The 24,856-nt window shown below is 41.8% G+C and overlaps 1 protein-coding gene across 3 annotated transcripts in view; it reads left to right on the top strand.

Annotated features, from left to right (window-relative positions):
- The window catches only part of patj (PATJ crumbs cell polarity complex component), a 396,330-nt gene that overhangs the window by 274,626 nt on the left and 96,848 nt on the right, over window positions 1-24,856 (top strand). For all 3 annotated transcript variants that reach the window (XM_043699258.1, XM_043699257.1, XM_043699256.1), the window contains one exon: window positions 6,258-6,327. In XM_043699258.1, coding sequence (XP_043555193.1) covers window positions 6,258-6,327 — 70 coding nt within the window. The remainder of the gene's footprint in view (window positions 1-6,257; window positions 6,328-24,856) is intronic.

Here is a 24,856-nt window from a genome sequence, read left to right as displayed (position 1 = left end):
CAATTAATATCAGGAAAGTTAAAGTCCCCCATAACAACCACCCGATTACTTTCACTCTTCTCCTGAATCATCCTCGCAATCCTTTCTTCTACTTTTCTAGGACTATTAGGAGGCCTGTAAAAATCTCCTAACAGGGTGAGCTCACCTTTCCGATTCCTAACCTCAGCCCAAACTACCTCAGATGGCGAGTCCTCATTAGATACTTTACAACCATCTGGACTGAAGAGCTGAAGAATTTCAAAGCATAAACCCATTTTGATTTCATCACCCCACCCTATACCCCTTCCCCATCTCTCTGCCTGGTTTGCGCTTAGCAAAGCCAACCTATTTTCTACTATTCAGACCTGTTTTTTGAGGATGTAACTCTGAAGATGGACAAGGGAGATCCAGTAGATGTAGTGTACCTGGACTTTCAGAAAGCTTTTGATAAAGTCCCACATAGGAGGTTAGTGAGCATAATTAGGGTGCATGGTACTGGGGGCAAAGTACTAACTTGGATTGAAAGTTGGGTTGGCTGACAGGAAACAAAGAGTAGTGATAAACGGCTCCATTTCGGAATGGCAGGCAGTGACCAATGGGGTACCACAGGGATCAGTGTTGGGACCGCAGCTTTTTACAATATATGTTAATGATATAGAAGATGGTATTAGTAATAACATTAGCAAATTTGCTGATGATACTAAGCTGGGTGGCAGGGTGAAATGTGAGGAGAATGTTAGGAGATTACAGGGTGACCTGGACAGCTTAGGTGAGTGGTCAGATGCATGGCAGATGCAATTTAATGTGGATAAATGTATGGTTACCCACTTTGGTGGCAAGAACAGGAAGGCAGATTACTACCTAAATGGAATGAATTTAGGTAAAAGGGCAGTACAAAGAGATCTGTGTGTTCTTGAACACCAGTCAATGACGGTAGGCATGCAGGTACAGCAGGTAGTGAAGAAAGCTAATAGCATGCTGGCCTTCATAACAAGAGGGATTGAGTATAGAAGCAAAGAGGTTCTTCTGCAGCTGTACAGGGCCCTGGTGAGACCACACCTGGAGTACTGTGTGCAGTTCTGGTCTCCAAATTTGAGGAAAGACATTCTGGCTATTGAGGGAGTGCAGAGTAGGTTCACGTGGTCAATTCCTGGAATGGCGGGGCTATCTTACGCTGAAAGACTGGAGCGACTGGGCTTGTATATCCTTGAGTTTAGAAGACTGAGAGGGGATCTGATTGAGACATATAAGATTATTAAAGGATTGGACACTCTGGAGGCAGGAAACATGTTTCCGCTGATGGGTGAGTGCTGAACCGGAGGATACAGCTTAAAAATACAGGGTAGACCATTTAGGACAGAAATGAGGAGAAACCTCTTCACCCAGAGAGTGGTGGCTGTGTGGAATGCTCTGCCCCAGAGGGCAGTGGAGGTCCAGTCTCTGGATTCATTTAAGAAAGAGTTGGATAGAGCTCTCAAGGATAGTGGAATCAAGGGTTATGGAGATAAGGCAGGAACAGGATACTGATTAAGGATGATCAGCCATGATCATATTGAATGGTGGTACAGGCTCGAAGGGCAGAATGGCCTACTCCTGCACCTATTGTCTATTTACAGCCATATCACTCCTCTATTTCCATTAGTGCTCCCTTAGTGTTTTACTATGGCACCCTCACCCATTCCACATGCTGTTTCTCCCCTATTTCAACTGCATAAAATAGTGTTTTTCAGACACTCTGAAGAAGAGTCACTTTGTGGAGATAAAAGAGTTGAAACATTAACTTTGTTTCCCTCACTGCGGAGCTACCAAACATGCTGAGGTGTTTCACCGCTTTTTATTTTTCAGATCTCCAGAAAATGCCATATTTTGATTTTCCATTAGAGCAGAAACACTTATCTGATTTCACCCACCTACCCTGCAACTCAAACTGACATAACATGCTCCAGTTGCTTTTCCCAGGATTTACCAAATCTGAGTTGCTGGTTGATGCAGATTGTCCAACACTGTGATCTTCATTTAATATGCTGATCAGTCTCAAGAGCAATATTATGCTCAGCTTCATACTTTTCTGGTTCAAACACATGCTGGCTATGCAAATAATTTGCAAGCCTGTATACTGGTTTCAACATACTTCCTCTTGATGCAATTTGCCATTTTAACTATTTCAAATGTTAGTTTTATTCACGCACACACTTTTACAGGATGTGGGTCTTGTTGGCTAGGCCAGCATTTCCTGCCCCTCCCAAGTTGCCCTGAAGTTGGTGCTGAGGTTTCTGATTTTGGTGACAGTCTCGATGTTCGTACACTACTGTTTTTTTTGTCCCCACGCTTCCTAATTTACTGGACAGATCTTCCTCTCACAGTCCATTGACCAGCCTTGAAGTAAATGCTGTCATTTCTTAATGTCTTTGACATACCATGGTCATAATAGGGTGATTTGATTGGCTAGAAGAAAGTGAGGACTACAGATGCTGGGGATCAGAGCTTAAAAATGTGTTGCTGGAAAAGCGCAGCAGGTCAGGCAGCATCAAAGGAGAAGGAGAATCGACGTTTTGGGCATTCCTGAAGAAGGACTTATGCCCGAAACATCGATTCTCCTTCTCCTTTGATGTTGCCTGACCTGATTTGATTGCTCACCTATATAGAAGGTTATGGTACTTTCCGAGAACTTAATTGAAGCATTATAGAAGAGAAAGGCAAAATTATGCTTTTCTACTGAAAGTTATGCTTTTGAAGCAAAAATTACAATGTGAAGAATGACTTTCTGGCATGAAAATCGAGGAATATGATCTTTTGAATGAGAAGGCAAATGTAAATGTAGGTGAAGGGATACAGATCTCATGTAAAAGATCAAGTCTGAACAGATGATGGCTAATCATATTCCACCAATAACAGCAGCCAACTGGTTGCTCATGGAGCATAAATTGAAATGTCTGCTGTTCTGCAGTCTGCTGCCTCTAAATGCAGTCTGCTCGACATTGAACACAACTTGTCTTCAGTAATGACATTGAAAATTGTCCTGTGTATAATTACATTCCCCATGACTTAAAAACATATTGAGGTAGATGTTTTGCAAAATAATCTATCTATGGTTGCTCATTATTCATACAATAGCACATTTGTAAAAATATAGCCACAATTATGAGGACCCCAATAACTGCAGAGGAAGCAATTGATCAAAAACCATCATACTATTTCATTTTATTGCAGTGCATTTTGAGAGTTTGACATTTGTGAAAATAATAAGATTGTCATTGCATGCTGTGCAGTAGTATATTGAAATATGGAATTGAGCCGGAGAGGTTGTGAAGGACTGAAAGGATTGGACTGCCATTAATTAGTGACACAGCTGCACTAAGCTATCTGAATGACATTACTGGATCATTCTCTCGCTCACCCACTCTCTCTCTCTCTCTCTCTCTCTGACATAGAAAATTAAAAAAAGACCCTTTCATTATTGAGCTTGGCACATGAATCTTGCACCTGAAAGCCATAATATGTTTTGAGTGAGTTGGAAAGGGCAAAATTTCCAAACAATTATAAGCTCATAAAAAGACATTCCCAAGTCCGATAAGCTGTTTTTTGGCATATCTTTGACCATATTGGAATGCCTGTTTTTTTAAATGTTTGTTTATTACAAGCACAGTATACTAATTTAAAAGAAATACAAGTAAATTGCTGCTCCTCTTGGAAGGAGGATTTGTAGTCTTAGACAATGAGGTGAGAGAAGTAAAAGGGCAGGCGTTATACGTCTAACACTTGTATGAGAAGGAAGTGAAGTGTTCGGGGTAATTGCAGGATGCACCAGAGCATTGCTGAGGGAATGGTACAAGAGAGGGGGAGGATGTGACAGCAGATCATGTGTTGGTAGTGGCATGTGATCGATCTCCAGGTAATGGCAGAAGATAATTATTTGTTTACGGGGGGCTTGTGGGGAGAATAGAGAAGGGGAATCTTATGCTGTCAGGAGGAAGACGAGGGAAGAGTGCATTAAATGGCTTGGACTCGGTTCTTGATTAGTAAGAGGATCATAGATTACAGGGAAAAGGCACAAAAATGGGGGTTGAGAAACATACCAGGCATGATCTAATGATGGAGCAATCTCAGTGGACTAAATGGCCTAATTCTGCTCCTATATCTTATGGTCAGGTGCATATGTATGATGACTCTGCTAACCACAGTGGTGAATGAGTCCTTGGTCAAGGGAAGATAAAGACTCATTAGAAGGGCTGTGGTGCAGGGCTGCATTACGTGAACAGATGTACTGGAGATGGAAAAGCTGAAAGAATGGAATCCCTTCAGAGTCCTCCTCACACATTCACACAGCCTATTTCTGACATCCCTTATCCTTAACTTCTCTACCTTCATTTTTGTCTACAAATAGTCATTAAAAGCTGACTAACTCTCACAACTACCTCACCTACCCTTCCTCATGCCCTGTAAAAGTATGATGCCACTTCCAAATTCATCTTCCTGTCCTGCCCCCTGTTAGCATTCACCTGTGAGAGTCCAGCCCACTCCTTGATCACCCCGCCAATATCTCATTCTCTTCCCAAACCATCTGCACATGCAATCACAGAAAATGTAATGCCTACCCTTTAGCCTTCTTTCTTCATCTAAGGTCAGAAGAAATTCCTTCTAGAAAAAGCAGCAATTTACAAGTACTTAATTTAATTTTTTTCTACTGTATGGATTGTTTACAATGTGGTTTTCTATACTTTGGGAAGACCAAACACAGACTAAGTGACTGTTTTTGCAGAACACCTCTTCTTAGTCTGCAAATGTACCCAAATATGTGGCTACTCATCATTTTGGTTTGTGGCATTGTTCCAATGAAACTCAATGCAAGCTTGATGAACAGCACCTGGACTCAAAGTTGAGTTCAATGATCTCAGAACGTGAATTCCACCCCCATTTACTTCAGTCTGGATGAATGCATGCCTCTTTATTACAGCTATTACTACACCCTTTGTCCTTTGTTCCATGATATCTTTATCATTTAATCTCTCCTACCCTTTACTCTAGGCTAGACCTTAGCTTTTGTTCTTCCTCTCCCTTGCTTCTTTCTACAGCACATAGCCTATCACATTTCTTCCTTCCTTAAGTTCAGAAAAAAGGTCATTTTCGACTTGAAACAGTAACTCTGACCCAGATATTTTGATCACGTTTGAAAACTCTTTTTACAACCCTGATCAAATTAAAAATGACCGCCTTATTTTCAGATGACATCACCATTACAGTTTTTTGGATAGGGGTCTTCTATTGCGAACCTGCCCAGGAGTCCTTGAATCATTAGATATCATGCCCCCTTTTGCAGCAGTAACTATACTGTGTTTTGTGATTTAAATGTCCAGCAGGATAGTCAGCCAATTTGATAGCTAATGTGACTGGGATGACTCGGATACCAGGTGGGTGAAAGTTTAGGGTGGCTGATGGGTAAGGGTGATAAAGTATTCCTGATTGCTAAGGTGCCAGGTGGGTGAGATGAATGGTGCCAGGTATGTAAAATTTGTCAAATACTAGGTGAGTAGGATATCAGGTAAATGAATGAGTGCTTAGGATACAATCCAAACATTTATTTATATCTGTCTCAAATATTCTCTAACCTTCGGGCCTTAGTGGTAGACAGTGTCACAGATTTACTCACCTTTGAGTGAATTCACTTCCCTTACTCTTTGTTCCAAATGATTAAAACAGAAATTGCTTGAAATGCTCTGCAGGTCCAGCAGCATCTGTGGAGAGAAATCAGAGTTAACATTTTGGGTCAAGTGACTCTTCCTCAGAACTGAAAGACAATTCAAAGATTGTGAACAATAGTTTTAGACTCTCCAGGAAATATCATCTCAATGTCCACCTGGTCAAACCCCAGAAAAGTTTTGTTTTGTCAATGGGATTATTTTTCATTCATTTTGATCTCTGGGGAATACAGGCCGAGTTTGTTCCTTTTGGACATTTCTTGTCATCCCAAGAGTCAGTCAAGTGAACCTTAGTTTCACTATATTTCAAGCATATATATGAAAGATGGACAGGTTCTTGATTAATCAGTGGATCAAGGATTACATGGAAAAGACAGGAAAACAGGGTTCAGAAATGTTATCAGTCTTAATTGAATGGCAGAGCAGTGTCACTGGTCCAACTAATCTAATTCTGCTCCTATATCTTATGGTCTTATGGCCAGCGATGAGGAAATCAAAATCGCTCACACTACTCCAGTTGATGCCTCACTGAAGTCCTGTATGATTTTAGAATTGTATTTCTGTTTTCTTTCTTTTATGCAGAAACAAAGATGCAGTTAACCAAATGGCAATTACTCCTTACCCTGTACCATCTAATTTACATGCTGGTGAGGTAAGTACATTGATCGGATTGCTATAAATTTAATGCAGTTGCTTTTCACTGGTTTGAAAGCTGTCTAATCTGGTGTGTGAATGCGAAAGTTTGTAATGAAGGTTAATTGTCAAACATTCAATATAATGAAAGAGATTGCAGAAAGCCAGATGAACCTTTTTTACAAGACTGCTCCATCACCATTCTTATTAAGGAAACAATTTTGGTAATTTGTCAAATGCAATAATTGTGGTTTTTATAGAGAAATTCTAATCCAGGAATGATCTTTAAATGAGTTTTAGAAACACATTCTCAACTCATCCTCGATATAAGGATAGTCGCATTTATTGAGCAGTACTTTTTAGCTCTTGATATCTAATCTAATCTAAATGCGCAAAGTCAATTCTGTGGATGTGAAACCAGTGCAGGTATGAACAAATATTAGGAAATTGTACAAGAAATGCTCAGCTGCTCACATTACCTGTGGCTTGTTATAATTGAGCTTCATGTCCCCAAACGTTCCTGTTCACAAGCAGTTGTATAACCTTCTGAACGAGGCCAATTCTGAGAAATGCTTTGTCAATGTCAAAATGAATTCCAGGTGGCCACAGTAACCATCTTGCACATGGCCCAACATCTCCTGTTTATCTGCAGAACATGAGGTTTAATTGGGGGAAAAAGACTTCCTACAATTTAGTGTAGTGGCATTTCCTTTCATTGCATTTCCTTAAATGTTTTCCATTACTGTTAAATAAAATCAGTCCTTGCAATGAACTTGAATTCTAGGCCCAGAGGACCTCTAACAAACTAGATGCAGTTGGAGAAGGCCATTTTATTTTTCTGTTCCACTGCTAATGATACCTAACCCAAAGTCCTACAGAAATGAGTTCCTTTCATGCATTACCATTGGGTAACTCCAACAACACTGGCATCTCCCCAACAAATTGGAAAATTGTACAGATGTTTTATTAATAGATTCATAGGAAATAGGTGCAGGGATAGGCCATTTTGCTTTCAAGCCTGCACCACTATTCAATATAATCATGGCTGATCATGCAATTTTAGTATCCCACTCTCACTTTCTCTCCATAGCCCTGAATCCCTTTAGCTGGAAGGGTCACAACCAGCTCTCTCGAGTATATCTAATGAATTGGCCCTTTTTGCTTTTAGGGAGCGAGTTCCACAAGTTCACAGCTTTCTGAATAAAGAAATTCTTCGTCATCTTAGTCCTGAGTGGCTTACCCCTTATTCTTAGACTGTGACCCCTAGTTGTGGACTTCCCCAACATCAGGAATATTCTTTCCGCATCTAGCCTGTCCACTCCCATCAGGATTTTATATGTCTCTATGAAATTACCCTTCATTCTTCTAAATTCTAGTGAGTACAAGGCCATTTGATTCGGTCTCTCTTCATATGTCAGTCCTGTCATCTGAGAATCAATATGGCGTACCTTTGCTGGATTGCCTCAAGAGCACAAATGTCTTTCCTCAGACCAGAAGACCAAATCTGTACACAAACTCAAGGTGACCTTACCCAAGGCCCTGTATAACTGCGGGAAGACATCCCTACTCCCCTACGTAAATCCCCTCACAACAAGGCCAGCATGCCATTAGCTTTCCTCACCACCTGTTGCACTTACATACCAATCTTCAGTGACTGTTCCATCATGACTCCCAGGACTTGTTGCACCTCACCTTTTCCTAAACTGCCCCATTCAGATAATAATCAGTCTTTCTGTTTTTGCCATCAAAATGGATAACCTCACATTTATTCACATTCTATTGCATTTATCAAGTATTTGTCCATTCAGCCAGTCTATCCGGGTCATCTTGCAGCCTCTTAGCATCTTCCTCACAGCACACACTGCCACCCAGCTCATGTCATCTTCAAATTTGGAGATATGGCATTCAATTCCTTCATCCAAGTCATTAATATATATTTTGAACAGCTGGGGTCCCAGCACTGAACTCTGGTACCCCATTTGTCACTGCCTGCACTCTGAAAAGCACCTGTTTATTCCACCATTTTGCTTCCTGTCTGCCAACCAGTTTTCTATCCATGTCAAAGCATTGCTTCTGATACCATGAGCTTTAATTTTTCTTACTAATCTCTTGTTTGGGACCTTCTCAAAAGCCTTTTGAAAGTCCAGATACACAGTATCCACTGATTCACCCTTGTCCACTGTAGTGGTGACATCCTCAAACAATTCCAGAAGATTTGTCAAACATGATTTCCCTTTAGTGAATCCCTCCTGACTTGCACTGATCCAGTCACCATTTTCCAAATACTTAATTATTATATCCTAAATAATTGACTCCAGCATTTTTCCAACCACAGATGTTAGCTTAACCGGCCTATGATTCCCTGTTTTATCTCTCCCTTAATTTTTAAGAAGTGGGGTTACATTAGCTATCCTCCAGCCCATTTTATATAGAATGCATGAAAATGATCACTGACGCTTCCACTATTTCTATAGCCACTTCCTTAAATATACTGGGATGCAGAGCATCAGCCCTGGGGACCTTTTGAGTTTTAATCCCATCAATTGACCAACTATCATTTCCTGACTAATAAGAATTTCCTTCAGTTCCCCCTTCTTGTTTGACCCTCTGTTTGCCAGCATTTCCAGAAGATTATTTGTCACCTCCTTAGTGAAGACAGATCCAAAGAATTTGTCCAAACAGTCTGCTATCTCTTTAATTCCTAATGAAGGGCTTTTGCCCGAAACGTCGATTTTCCTGCTCCTTGGATGCTGCCTCACCTGCTGTGCTTTTCCAGGACCACTCTAATCCAGATTGCTATCTCTTTGTTGTCCACAATGAATTCACCTTATTCTAACTGTGAAGTTTTCAATCAGCATGTTCAAAGATTGTTGTGATATACCTCTAGAGAAGCTAGGACTTAAACTCAGGCCTTTTGGCTAAAAGTTTGCACGTGCTGTTTGGACTTGTTATGACAAATATCTGAGGCAGGTGGGATTTGAAGCTGGGTCTCTGACTCAGAGATAGGGACTCTACCACTGTGTCACAGGAACCCCTTGCCCAGATGTATCTTGTCCATAAAAAGCAGAGCAAATCTAACCAGCCAATTACCACGCTATTAGTCTAGTGTTGTTCATCAAGGAAGTGATGGAAAGAATCGTTGATAGTGCTGTCAAGTAATACTTGCAAAAGCATATACTCAAATTCACTGTACATTGTTGTGATGTGTCGTTCCAAATTTCCCTTCATAGCATATTGATATATTTGGTGGTATGTAAAGCCAATACTCTTATGTACAGTTACTCTTACAGTTTAGATTACATTAGATTAGATTACATTACAGTGTGGAAACAGGCCCTTCGGCCCAACAAGTCCACACCGAGCCGCTGAAGCGCAACCCACCCATACCCCTACATTTACCCCTTACCTAACACTACGGGCAATTTAGCACGGCCAATTCACCTGACCTGCACATTTTTGGACTGTGGGTGGAAACCAGAGCACCCGGAGGAAACCCACGCAGACACGGGGAGAACGTGCAAACTCCACACAGTCAGTCGCCTGAGGCGGGAATTGAACCCGGGTCTCAGCCGCTGTGAGGCAGCAGTGCTAACCACTATGCCACCGTGCCACCCACTGTGCCACTGTGCCAACGTGCCGCCCATAAAGTTGTGAAAAGAAATTCATTTTTCCATTCCGCATGAAAGCTGTAAATTTTTGATTTCTTTTTTGATAGTGCAGGTTCACCATTTATCATTATTGCTTCACCTTGTAGTTTGTGACTTCACTCTGTTGGTTGGTCATGCTGTTTGTAGGCCTCTGGATCTGTACTGTGGAACATCCAGAGCGCTGCTGATTGTTTTCAAGCTGGGGACATGAGAGGTAACTTCAGTGATCATGGTTTGTTTCAGAGTCTATGATTGGCTTGTATTGCCTGCATATTGGGAATGGGATGTGGCAGAGATCCTGGTAATTTTTCTTCATCCTGCACAGAACTATTAAATAAGCAGCTGAAGAAATAAGAAAAAAATGCAGATCTGTAGAGAATGGGCAGAGAAACTGAAGTGCCCTTGCAGAGACTCAAGATCATGAGTGTCCTATGTTTCTATTACTGTAATATACTTCTTCACAATTTAATTCCTAGTATACTACTTACTGATTTGCTTGCAATGCCATGACAAACCTTATTTTACCCTGCAATGATAGTCCATCTGGACTAAACTGAAGCACTGCGCAACAAAATGGCAAACTCTGTCGCGAACAATCACTAGCTACGATCACTTCTGGAAGTAGAAGTCATGCAGCATCTTGACAATTAATATACATGTAGTGAAGGAACAGTAGGCAGGCAGTGATGTCAACTGTCAGTGACTCGGCAATCCATTAGTCAGTCAGAGATCTTGGATCTACAAGATGCATTGTGTGTTGAGACTTAACAAGTCTCTTTGACAGTAACGCCCAAACACGCAACTTCTAGCATGTTGAAGGACAAATGCAGCAGAGACATGGGAATACCACTGTCAGCAAGCTCCCCTCCTGGTCGTTACAATCCTGCCTTGGAACTGCTGTCACAGTCTTTGAATGTTGTTGAGTCAAAATCCTGGAACATTGTTCCCAACAGAACTGTGGTTGTTTCTATACCTCAAGAACTGTACTGGTTCAGGAAAACAGCTCATCACCATCTTCTCCAAGGAAATTAGGAATTGGAAATGAATGCTGGCCGAGTCAACAACACCAATATCTCACGAATAAATTCTAGAAAGTGTCCTCAAGTCACATTTGATCAAGTAATTGAAAACAAAAATGCACTGGTCCTTAATACAGATTATGGAAATTTGCATTAACCATTATTTGCCTGTATTTTAGAAATTGTTGGAAAAATTCAGATGAGAATCATTAGTTTCATATCTACTGCAAGAGCTTTTAGGTATCATAGAAGTTTTAGTGAGATGGTATTGTTTAATCTAGAACAGATTGAATTTGAGGACATTTCATTCTAGTTTTTCAAAAGAAAATGATTTTGATCCATTGTGAGACCCATGTGTTTTTGGGAAAAAATGGTTTTTGGTAGTGTGATGGCCCGATAAAGAACTAGGTTTCACTGAAAAAGTATTTTCGGTAGGGTTCCTGGATAATTATAAATGATATTGTGACCACGTTGCCTTGAAGAAAACCTTTAGAATAACAAAGGATCAACACGTTAATTAGAGGACTGTGTCTGTTGTCTGTTTCAAGAAGATGCTTTGTGACTTGAGAACAATCTGGCTGCATAAAGGGGAAAATCCACTGACATTAAACAAATGGGCAATGGATGGAATTGAGAAAGGATTCAAGTTTCTAAAATATTAATCAAGTATTCTGTACTTAAAATGGTGCACTGAGAACAACCTCACTCTCAATGCCAGCAAAACCAAGGAACTCATTAACTTTCAGTGGGATGTTACTCATGCCCACCTATACATTAACAGCACAGAGGTGGAACAAGTCAAGAGTATTAAGCTCCTGGGAGTTGTCATCCACAACAAGCTTTCTTGGACTCTTCATGTGGACGCACTCGTTACAAAGGCCTAATGTCTCTTCTTCTTCAGGCAGCTGAGGAAATTCGGCATGACAGTGAATACCCTTGCCAATTTTTATAGGTGCACCATCGAGAGTATTCTGTCTGGATGTAACACTACCTGGTACGGCAACTGTACCATTCAGGTTCGGAGATAGTTACTGAGAATGGTGAACTTGGCCTGGACAATCACAAAGGCCAACCTTCCATCTATAGAATCCATCGACCAGGCCCACTGTCGAGGAAAGGCCGCCAGCATTCTTAAAGATCCATTCCACCCTGGCAGTGTTTTTCTACAACCTCTACCATCAGGGAGAAAGTACAGAAGCCTGAACACATGCACCAGCCGGTTTCGCAACAATTTCTATCCTACTGTTGTTACAACACTAAATGGACTCACAAACTCTTAACACTTGCCTGTACCTGTGTTTTTGTATTTGCTGCTGTTTACCTATTATTTACTATCTATGCTACTCGACTATGTGAACTGCCTGTATTGCTTGCAAGGCAAAGCTTTTCACTGTGCCTTGTTACATGTGACAACAAATTAATTTCAATTCAAATCTTGGGAAGAGGGCACATTCCTGATTCTCTGGACAGAATGACTTGTGTGTTTAACAATTCTCTGTCTCTTCGCCTTGTCTGAAATTCTTTTTCCCTCACCAACATGAGTAAAGGAAAATAGAAATGTAGCAAGTATATGCTTGAGAAGGAAGAGCAAGGAGGTAGACCCTATCATCTACTACACATCAAAGTTCAAAGAATAATACAGAAGGTGAGGAAATGGCACATTCGTCTTTTACAAAGCTGAGAATTTAAAGAGAAAGGAATGATCGAAGTCTCACAGGTTGCAAACTTTAGCTCCGTAGTGCACAATTTTAATTTCTCTGGAGTGAGGAGAAGCTATGAATTAGTAGCAAAAGTTGTGACTAATAGACATTGTTGATAGGTGAATAGCCATATATTTAAGCAGTGTGTTAGACTAGCAGTGTAGTTGATTAAACATGTCATTTGAAGATGGATGCAATAACTTTGATTATTTGTGAGGCTACTGAACTTCTTCCACACGCGATTGAGCTCCACTGGGCTCCTCAGGGCTGGACTCCTGATGCTGATTGCCATGGTGATCTGCTCCCATTACCTTTGCACAGTTGTCTGGATAGAGAACAAACAACTCTCCAATTCCTGAAAAATCTTAAATCCTGCTTTCTATTACATTGTGTCATCTTTGCGTCTTTCTTTCTCAGGTCATAATCAATTATGGAATCACCTGCAGGTCTTGCTCCATCTAGAAAGTATCTTTTAGTGCTCACTAGCTTTAAGTGGTGTTGATGTTCACAGACTTGCACCTCCCACCCCACATTGACATTTGCAGCCTCTCAACAAAGCAGTTTGTACTGGCTTCAGGCAGCTGACACACAAACCAACAGGTAGCACAAAGCTGCCATGCTATTTGTGTCAGAAATAAATAGCACAAGATCCAAACTCCATTACTATTTTCAAGCCTTGCCCATTTTCACATTCAGAGTTTTAAAATCTTAGGATAAATAATGATCTCTTTCCTGGCACAATCAAATTTCCAGCTGCAGTTTTTTTAAAAAAAGTAATTTCAAATACCTGGCTATGATTGCTTATCACTTTATATTAATATTCTAATAAAATATAAAAAATTACTGAATATTATTTAAAAGGTTAATTATACCCTCATATAAAGATTTTGTAGTTATTCCATAATTTATGTCCTGCAGTGAAAAAAGATTTGCATTCAACCAATGTTGAAATGTGATTGCACACTGACAAAATTCTAATCATATGCGCTCTGGATTCATTCTTGCTTTTCTGACAGGGGTTGTTATCATCACTCAAATGAAACTAATATAAGCTGTCCTAGTAAAAGTCTGCTGTTACATCAGTATGATTAGCAAGTGCTAGAGCTCCAATTGTGATGTTCACTGTGAGATTTATATGTATTAAATATAATTTTAAGTTCTGGTTTTTGATTTAGTAAAATGTGGATTCTCTGTGTCTGAAATTAATAATTAACTTATAAATATATCTTTAACCAGGATGATTTAAAACAGTCTTGTGATCTAATTTTGAGTTAGTGGATTTTTGTGGACACTAGTATGGTTTTATGACTGAACAAGATAAGCAAGCTCCAATTCAGAATGTCAGTCAGGTTTTTTTTAAGCCTAAGGGAAACAGACATGGCCAAGAGAGTGAGTTTGCTTTTAGATTTAAGTTGAATATTGGAAAGTCCAAAAATGAAGATGTTTGTATAGACCAGTGCCCCGAGACGAGAAGCATGCTTATTCAGCGTGTAATGCATTATAGCAATGCAATAATCCATGTTAATGCTGAAAATGACAGTCATTGAAGATATGATGCTCATCCTTAAATTGAAGTTTTGTGTTAAAGATTTTATCTCTGGTTGGCAAATAAAAACAAGAAATATGCTATACCCTGATCTGCATTATGCTGTTGCACTACTTGTTAGATACAGAGAAGTATATTTACATAAATGCATTAGCTGTACTATAAATCAACTGATTCCATTTAGGGGAGCAGTTTAATTTAGGTCCTTAATAATATTTTAAATTACACAACCAACATGGATATAATATTCTAAATGTCTTTCTGTATTATGATACCACTTAGAAGTTCAAGGCCAGCAGATGTATGGAAGCACCACCATCTGCAGGTTGCTCCCTCAAGTGACACACCATCCTGACATTAAACTATGCCATTCCCTCACTACCACTGGGTCAAAATCCTGGAACTCCCTTCCTAACATTCTCTACTTCCTGTGGGCGGCACGGTGGCACAGTGATTAGCACTGCTGCCTCACAGCGCCAGAGACCCGGGTTCAATTCCCGCCTCAGGCGACTGTCTGTGTGGAGTTTGCACATTCTCCCCGGGTCTGCGTGAGTTTCCTCCGGGTGCTCTTGTTTCCTCCCACAATCCAAAATGTGCAGGTTAGGTGAATTGGCTACGCTAAATTGCCCGTAGTGTTAGGTGAAGGGGTAAATGTAGGGGAATGGGTCTGGGTGGGTCGCGCTTCGGCAGGTCGGTGTGAACTTGTTGGGCCGAAGGGCCTGTTTCCACACTGTAAGTAATCTAATCTAATTTAACAGCACTGTGAGCACCCCTACACACTGAGGACTGCAACAGTTCAAAAAAGGCAGCTTACCATCACATTTTTCAGGGCAATTAGTGTTGGGAAATATTAACACCCACATTACATGAGTGAATGTAATTAGGTTTTTTAGCTGAATAGAACCTTGTGACTGCAGTTAATATATCATCTGTTCTTCCCAATAACTATATTTTTTCTCAGATTGCACCCTTCATTTTCACCTGTTAGCACAGGATTTTTTTTCTTGGAAAAGAACACTCAACACATTGTAGCTTTTTGGACATGAAAGGGAATATGGACTGTGAAGATCACTGTAAAGATCATGTGGGATGATAGAGTGCATCCCCCTCCCCCAAAATCAACAGGCTTTGCATAATGTTGGCATTATTATTTAGAGGAACGTGTACAGTTACCATATATCTTATTCTATCTGGGTGCTAAAGCTTGCAGTCACTATTTCCGTGCTACAATTGCCTTGTTTCTGCATCAGTTCTGTAATTTGTCCTCCATGCAGTGTCCTTGCAACATTGCCGGGAGGACCCTTCTGAGATGCCTTAATATGAGTGAAGCAATAACTCACTCTGTATCTCATTCCAAGTGTTTGGCATCAAAGAAATCAGTCCTTTGCTTTCTCCCTGCATTGGTTAACAAAGTCATCTCGACACTCATCAACATTCTGCTTGTACCCTGTTGTATCTGCACCCAAACCAAGTCCGTAACTCACTGTATGTCAGATTTGCTGCCACCAACCTGTTTAAGTATAGGCATCTACAGGGACTGTTTGGTCTTGTGTGGGAGAGGAAAACCACCTTAGTCTGACTAGAAGAGACTCTTGTATTGAACAAGAAGTAGTTTGCTGCATATCAACAACTAGGTGCAGCTTACCTAGGGTAGATATTTTTCCAGAGATTATGAGGAGGACCAGATTTTCGATCTCTTTCCTTCAAGATCTGAAGCTATTCTAGTGCTAATGGTATTCCTCAGCATTAATCCTTTCAGATCCAAATGCATTATCTCCCTTAGCCCATGACTTTTTCACATTACTTGTATGTGCATTTGTCTAAATAATTACCATCAACCACTACCCTATCTCCCCCAAGTCACTAACTTTACAAAATCAGATGATCTGGTGTTTTCACTATTTTCCTGGTTTCTCTTAGATTGCAGTTTCTTTAAACTTGGAAGACTGGTAGTTTGCCAGATGGAAGATTATAGTCTCTGATTCTTTTTTTGAGCGTCTGAAGTTTGTACGCCCCTTGAAACTGGAAGGAATCTTTAATCTTTTGGATTGCCTTCAGATGATGTCTTCATTGCTAAAATAGACAATTTATTTGCAGTCCTGAATTCCAAAACCTGTCAATTTGTTCACTGCAAGATCTTGAATCTCTGAATGTTCGCCACCTTTTCTCAGTAGCAACTACCATGGAGTTGTATACAATACATCTTCAATCTGTGTCAGCAGATTTTTATTCTCAACCTGCCTGTATATCTGTATTAAATTTTGTAGAACCTTTACTTCAACTTATTGATTAGTTTTTGACATTTTTGTTTACTCTCAATTGCATTGTTGGTCAAAATGTTGCTTTAAACACTACAGTGAATCACAAAGCCTACAGGACTGTTCAGGACCCATATTTTAAGCTTTGTAGCTGTAATGTAAGCTTTTAAAGAGGTGACCTGGCATTGAGGTTGGCTAATGAGTGGGGGAAATGAGGTGTTAGTAGGAAGAGCTGCATGCCAGAATCAGTTTTTTAAAAAAATTCTTCATGGGATGTGAGAATCAATGAAAGAACTGACATTTATTGATCATTGCTATTGCGCTTGAGAAGAGTGTTATAAAACACTTTATGGAACCATTGCAGTCCATCTAGTGTCGGCACACTGAATCATTGCAAGGAAGTGAGTTTCATGATTTTGACCCAGTAACAGTCAAGGCACAGTGATTTAATTCCAAGTCAGGGTGGTATGGCTTGGAGGGAATCTTGCAGGTGGTGGCATTCTCATGCATTTATAGCCCTTATCCTTGCGGTCGAAGAGGTCCCAGTTTAAGAAGGTGCTATTGAAGGAGGCTGGTTGATTTGAGTTGCAACATGTATATATAGTACATACTGCTGTGATTTTGCTTCCGTGCTGGAGGGAGTGAATATTTTAAGTGGTAGGAACTGTAGTGATTGTAATGAGGTACGCAGGTAGATCGCATAGAATATGAGTTCCCTGATTGCGGCTGTTAATCTGGTCCAATCAGGGATCCCAGGCTGATAGATGAAAATAGGAGTGTCAGAGATTCTGTTCACTCTGAGAGCTAGCTCTGAGGAAGCTAGACCCATGTCAAGGACTTTCCAGTTGTAAAAGGGTGACTTGGTGATGTGCTACTGACCTCAGTGGAGTTATTTCACTGATGACAAAAGCAAAGCACTCTCGTGAAGAAATTTATCTGTCTTTGAATCAGTGTAAACATTTCTGGTATCAGGCTGTCATTTGGGAAACTCAAATCATAGAAGCCCTACAGTGGGGACGCAGGCCATTTAGTCCATCAAGTCCACATGAGATTCTGTCGAGCATCCCACCCAGCCCTACTCCTGTAACCCTGCATTTCCCATGGCTAATATACCAAGCCTGCACATCCTTGGGCAGTATGGGCAATTTAGCCTGGCCAGTTCATCTAACCAACACATCTTGTGACTCATTTGATCCTACGGTCGAAGACTGGTCCCAGGGTGCGAAAAAATAACGTTAGTTTTTCCAAGTAAATGACATTGGGGCAGAAGAAAAGTAACAAGTACTTCTCCTGACAGCTTATGGAGCTGCAACCTTTTCAGTTATAGGAAGCCTAGCTCTCTCTGAGTCACCAGATACTAAAATCTTTCAAGAGTTGACGGTTTTAGCTAACGAATATTACGACCTCAAGCCTTCTCTAACTCTGAGATGCTATTGATTTTACTCGGCAATTCAAGAGCCAAGGGAATCCGTAGGTGAAGATGATGGGCAGAGGCATTTGATTTTAGTTTAACCCTTAATTGGATTCTGAGAAACTGTTTGGTATGTGGGATTAATGACGTAACCATGCAAAAGTGCCTACTAGCTGAAGCCCAACTGGACTTCAAACAGGCTGTACACCTGGCTTTGTCTCTGGAAAATGCGGCAAATGGAACATATGAGTTACAGGATATAGTGATAGAAGCAGACACCCTCGTCAGTCCAACTGAGCTTAGGAATCGCCTCTTGAGTGAAGGCAATTGCATAAACTTCACTCAGGGCATATCCTGAACAGAGGGACTCTGGATCAGTCCGCAGCAAAACCCAAAAACAAAGCCAAGCCTCCGCCAAACAATTAAAATTTTCTTCAGGATCTGGGCCAGCAAGCCACTGTAGTTGCTGCTGATATGCAGACGCGAGACACAAAAAAGTCCCACTAGACCTAAACTGTGTAAGAAAAATCATAGGCTGGTATCCTTGAGAGTGCACACCCTCAAAAGTGCACATACATCGGGTTTGGAACATTTAAATTACTGAGCAACATACAAATCAGAACCAGTCAAAATAAATGTGTGGTTAAATGGTTGCCTTGTTCTAATGGAGGTTGATGCTGGCATGGCCATTTCAGTGATCATAGAGCTAGTCTTTACCAGAATTCACTTATGGACTGAAACCCTGAAGTTTGCACAAGACTTTGGCTAGACTGAGAACCTATATCAGGGAACCTTTACTGACTAAGAATATAACTTCTGTTCCGGTCTTGTATGAGAAGCAGCTGGTTCATTCACCAATTGTTATAGTAAAAGGCCTGGTGGAGCAAAATTGATTGAGAAAAATTCACCTAGATTTATTCAACATTTTAAAATTAGAAAATGGCAGCCTGAACGAAGTCCTAATTAAATACCTGGAGGTTTTTCAGGAAGGTCTCGGGATGACTAAAAGAGCCAAGGCCATTGTGCATGTAAGCAAATTCATGATTCTGCAAGACTCATTCAGTGCCATTTGCCTTACAGGCAAAAGCAGAGTCAAAATTTGGAAGGCTGGAAAGCAAAGGAATCATCAAACTAGTCCAATTTGCAGAATGAGCAGTACCGATCGTACCAATTAAGCAGACCGGTGGGTTGGTTTCCCTTTGTGGGGATTTTAAACAAATGGTAAACAGCTTTTCGCAGCTGGATAAATACCAGTCCCTCGCACAGAGGATTTATGCACAAGCTGGCAAGAGGGTCATCCTTCACGAAGCTGGTCATGAGCAATGTGTACTTGCAATTGCGATTAGTTGAGGATTCACAGAAGAATACTGTAATTAATGCCTATCACCGGCACAGTGGATAGCACTGTTGCCTCACAGCGTCAAAGATCCGGGTTCAATTCCCACTTCAGGCAACTCTCTGTGTGGAGTTTGCATGTTCTCCCTGTGTCTGCGTGGGTTTCCTCCGGGTACTCTGGTTTCCTCCTACATTCCAAAAATGTGCAGGTTAGGTGAATTGGCCATGCTAAATTGCCCGACTTCAGGCAACTCTCTGTGTGGAGTTTGCACGTTCTCCCTGTGTCTGCGTGGGTTTCCTCCGGGTACTCTGGTTTCCTCCTACATTCCAAAATGTGCAGGTTAGGTGAATTGGCCATGCTAAATTGCCCGTAGTGTTAGGTGAAGGCGTAAATGTAGGGGACTGGGTCTGGGTGGATTGCTTTTCGGAGGGTCGGTGTGGACTTGTTGGGCCGAAGGGCCTGTTTCCACACTGTAAGTAAGTAATCTAATCTATAATGGTTTGTATCAATATACGAGACTGCCGTTTGGGGTATCATCAGCCTGTGTAATTTTTCAGCAGATGATGGAGAACATTTTACTAGGTCTACCCCAGGTTGCCATTTAAAAACCACTTAGCAAACTTGAACATAGTCCTTAGATGTTTCTTGCAGGCGAGTGTAGGCCTTAGAAGGGAAAAAAATGTGTATTCCGGGCACCCCAAGTGACCTACTTGGGCTACAGAATTAACAAGACCAGCTTACACCCGTTGGAAGATAACGTAAGGGCATCAAAGATGCCCTGACTTCCATGCCTGTACCGGAGCTTAAGTCTTTCCTTGGGCTGGTGAATTCCTACGGAGTGTTTCTACAAAACCTAGCCTTCATCCTGGCACCTTTGAACCAACTCCTAAAAAACGGGGTCAGCGTTGGAAATGGTGGTGTAGCCAAGCCATAGCTTCCAGGGAAATGAAGAAATAGCTGTCACCCACAAACAGCAGTCCCAACTTTGAAGGATGGCTTAAAGAAACAGTCTACAGCTTCACTAGAAACCAAACTGTCTTGGTTCCTATTTGATTATAAGACCACCCCTCGTGCAACTACAAGAATAGCTCCAGCAAGATTACTAATGAGGAGAAGATTCCACACCAGTTTAACTTTGATCTTCCTGGGGAATGGAGGGTGAAACGGCATCAGGAACGCTAATGCCGGACACAAGACTCTGCCAAGCAAGAGAGGCAGTTTACTTCAGGTGATAAAGTTTGGTGCAGGACCTATGGGAATGGCACTGCATGGATAAGAGGCATGGTCGATGGAAGGTCAGGTCGAGGCACATATAATGGTCTGTTAGGTGTGACAGTCCTGCATATGAAAGCTGCAAACTCGCAAATGGCGCAGGTGCAAAATGTGCCTGGCTCTTTGGAATGGTCAGAGAGGTTCTCTCTCTCTGTCAAGTGTTGAAGAGATCTTGGAATCTGAGATGGATGCAGCAGACGTCGCTGCCTCGGCACCTTTACTGTCTGGAGAAAAGAATAAATTTCTCTTGAGATGCTCTGGATGCAGGATGTGAGCTACTGCGCATTGCACATTGCCCATATGCAAGGCAAAGTCGGAAGAACCTGATCTGGTGCCAAAACGTTCCAGGAGGAGCTCCAAGAGAAAGAACTGGCCTTTGTCCTCAGACTCCGAGGGAAGGGATGCAGTGGTTGTAACGAGGTCAGCCAGGTGGACCCCATAGAATATGAGTTCCCTGATTGGGGCTGTTAACCTAGTCCATTCAGGGAGCCCAGGTTGACAGATATAAACAGAAGTGTTAGATATCCTAATACTTTGAGACCTGGCTCTGAGGGAGCTTGATCAGTGTCAAGGACTTGCCGTGTGTAAGTAAAGGGTAACTTAATGACGGGATACCGGCCTCTGTGGAGTTATTTAAGGAGAGATTGTAATCAAGTGGTTGCTTTGCCCCAGCTGGTCTTGAGTTGCTTAATTTTCATTCAGGTTGCACTCATCCAGGCAAATCGATAGCATTGCATCACATATCTGACGTGCACATTGTAGATGGTGACGTCTGGAATCACGAGGTGAGTTGCTCACCACAGTAGTCCCCACTTCTTACCTGTTCTTTTATCCACTGTGTTTATTTGGCTAGTTCAGTTCAGTTTCCAGTCAATGATAACCCCCAGATTAATGATAAGCGGATAATTCAGTGATAGTAATGTCATTCGAATGTCAGGGAAGATAATTAAATTCTATCCCCTTTGGGTCAAATTTATTGTTTGGCACTTGTGTGGCACAAATCCCAAGGCTGAAAGTTGAGTGCATATAGATGGTTCTGTATCTGCAGATTAGATGAATATTGTACAATCCTCAAAAACATCCCCACATCAGAATTCACAATGGAGGGAATAACAATGATGAAGTAGTGGAAGATGGTTGGACCTAAGACACTTCTGCTTTACGCCTTGAAGACAGTAGGCAGGCTTTGTGGTGTCAGGAGGTAATATTGCATTTTGGTAAAACAAACAAGGGTAAGACTTATACGATTAAATGTAAGGCCTTGGGTAGTATTGGAGAACAGAGACATCTAGGGGTTTAGGGACATAATTCGATGAAGTTTGCCTCGCATGCAGACAGGGAACATAGAACAATACAGTGCAGAACAGACCTTTCGGCCCTCGATGTTGCGCTGAACTGTGAACTAATCTAAGCTCATCCCCCAACACTATCCCATCATCATCCATGTGCTTATCCAAAGATTACTTAAATCTCCCTAATGTGTCTGAGGTAACTACATTAGCAGACAGGGCATTCCATGCCCTTACCACTCTCCGAGTAAAGAACCTGCCTCTGACATCTGTCTTAAATCTATCACCCCTCAATTTGTAGTTATGCCCCTCATACAAGCTGATGTCATCATCCTAGGAAAAAAACTTTCACTGTCTACCTTATCTAATCCTCTGATCATCTTGTATGTCTCTATCAAATCCCCTCTTAGCCTTCTTCTTTCCAATGAGAACAGACCCAAATCTCTCAGCCTTTCCTCATAAGACCTTCCTTCCAGACCAGGCAACATCCTGGTAGATCTCTGCACCTTTTCCAATGCTTCCACATCCTTCCTGTACTCAATATTGGGCAGCACGGTGGCACAGTGGTTAGCACTGCTGCCTCACAGCGCCAGAGACCCGGGTTCAATTCCCGACTCAGGCAACTGACTGTGTGGAGTTTGCACATTCTCCCCGTGTCTGCGTGGGTTTCCTCCGGGTGCTCCGGTTTCCTCCCACAGTCCAAAGATATGCAGGTTAGGTGAATTGGCCATGCTAAATTGCCCATAGTGTTAGGTAAAGGGGTAAATGTAGAGGAATGGGTGGGTTGCACTTCGGCGGGTCAGTGTGGACTTGTTGGGCCGAAGGGCCTGTTTCCACACTTTAAGTAATCTAATCTAATCTAAGTGCAACCGCACTAGCGCTTTGTATAATTGCAACATGTAATTACGGCTCCCAAACTCAATTCCTCTACCAATAAAACCTACCACTTCATATACCTTCTTAACAGCACTATCAACCTGGATGGCAGTTTTCAGGGATCTGCGTACATGGACTCCAAGATCCCTCTGCTCATCCACACGAGTAACAATCTTTCCCTTGACCCAGTACTCTGCCTTCCTGTTATTCTTTCCAAAGTGAATCACCTCACATTTAGCTGCATTGAACTCCATTTGCCATCTCTCAGCCCACCCAATTCTTCAGTTTGTCCAAGTCCCTCTGCAACCTGCAACATTCTTTACACTGTCCACTACTCCACCAACTTTAGTGTCATCTGCAAACTTACTAACCCATCCACGTACGCCTGCATCTAAGTTATTTATAAAAATGACAAACAGCAGTGGTCCCAAAACAGATCCTTGTGACACACCAGTAGTAATTGGACTCCAGGCTGAATATTTTCCATCAACCACCACTCGCTGCCTTCTTTCAGTAAGCCAGTTTCTAATCCAAACTGCTAAATCACCCTCAATCCCATGCTGCTGCATTTTCTCCAACAGCCTACCATGTGGAACCTTATCAAATGCTTTACTGAAGTCCATGTACACCACTTCAACTGCCCTACCCTCAGCTACATGCTTGGTCACCTTGTCAAAAAACTCAATGAGATTTGTGAGAGACGACCTGCCCTTGATAAAGCCATGTTGACTATCTGAAATCAAGTTGTTGCTTGCCAGATGATTATAAATCCTATCTCTTATAATCCTTTCCAAAAGTTTTCCTACAACACAAGTAAGGCTCAATGATCTATAATTACATGGGTCATCTCTACTGCCCTTCTTGAACAAGGGCATAACATTTGCAATCCTCCAATCCTCTGGTACTAAATCTGTAGACCATATCGACTCAAATATCAAAGCCAAAGGCTCCGCCATCTCCTTCCTAGCTTCCCAGAGAATCCTCGGATAAGTCCCATCTGGCCCAGGGGACTTGTCTACTTTCACTCCTCTAGAATTGAGAACACGTCTTCCTTAGTAACCTCGATCCTTTCTGGTCTAATATATTGTATCTCATTCTTCTCCTCTACAATATTCTTCTTTTCCTGATTGAAAACCGATGAGAAATATTCATTTAGCACCTCTCTGATCTCCACAGGGTCCACACACAACTTCTCACTTCTATCTTTGACTGGCCCTATTCCTACCCTATTCATTCTTTTATTCCTCGCATACCTATAGAAAGTTTTAGGGTTTTCCTCTATTCTACCTGCTATAGACTGCAATTTAGCATGCTTGCCTTTGAGTATGGGAATTGGAATGTCATGTAAAGCTTGTACAGGACGTTGGTATGGCCTCTTCTGAGTACTGTGTCCAGTTCTGGTCACCCTGTTTATAGGCAGGATATTATCAAGCTGGAGAGGGTTCAGGAAAGATTTTCTAGCATGTTGGTGGGAAAGGAGGGTTTGAGTTATAAGGAGAAGCCTGATATGCTGGGACTTTTTATTCACTGAAGCATAGAAGGTTGAGAGGTAAGGTTTATAAAATCATGAGGAGTATGGTTAAGGTGAATGGCAGGTGTCTTTTCCCTAGGATGGGGGGATTTCAAGACCAAGGTACATATTTTCAAGGTGAGAAGAGAAAGATTTAAAAGAAACATGAGGGGAAACCTTTTACACAGAGAGTGGTTTGTGTGTGAGATGAACTTCCAGAGTAAGTGGTGGATGCAGGTAAAAACAATGACTGCAGATGCTGGAAACCAGAACATACGTTCGAGACACCACCCACATCCTTCACCTCCTCCAAGACTTCCGTTGCCCCGGACCCCAATGCCTCATCTTCACCATGGATATCCAATCCCTCTACACCTCCATCCGCCATGACCAGGGCCTCCAAGCCGTCCGTTTCTTCCTCTCCCGACGTCCCCAACAGCACCCTTCCACCGACACACTCATTCATCTGGCCGAACTGGTCCTCACCCTTAACAATTTCTCCTTCGAGTCCTCCCACTTCCTCCAGACCAAAGGGGTAGCCATGGGCACACATATATAGGCCCCAGCTATGCCTGTCTCTTTGTTGGCTACATAGATCAGTCCATCTTCCGTAATTACACCGGCACCACTCTCTACCTCTTCCTCTTCTACATTGATGACTGCATTGGCGCCACCTCGTGCTCC

Source organism: Chiloscyllium plagiosum, chromosome 11, assembly GCF_004010195.1.
Source record: "Chiloscyllium plagiosum isolate BGI_BamShark_2017 chromosome 11, ASM401019v2, whole genome shotgun sequence".
Lineage (NCBI taxonomy): Eukaryota > Metazoa > Chordata > Chondrichthyes > Orectolobiformes > Hemiscylliidae > Chiloscyllium > Chiloscyllium plagiosum.
The sequence above is the reverse complement of the archived record's forward strand: the minus strand, read 5'-3'. Positions and strand labels throughout refer to the sequence as shown.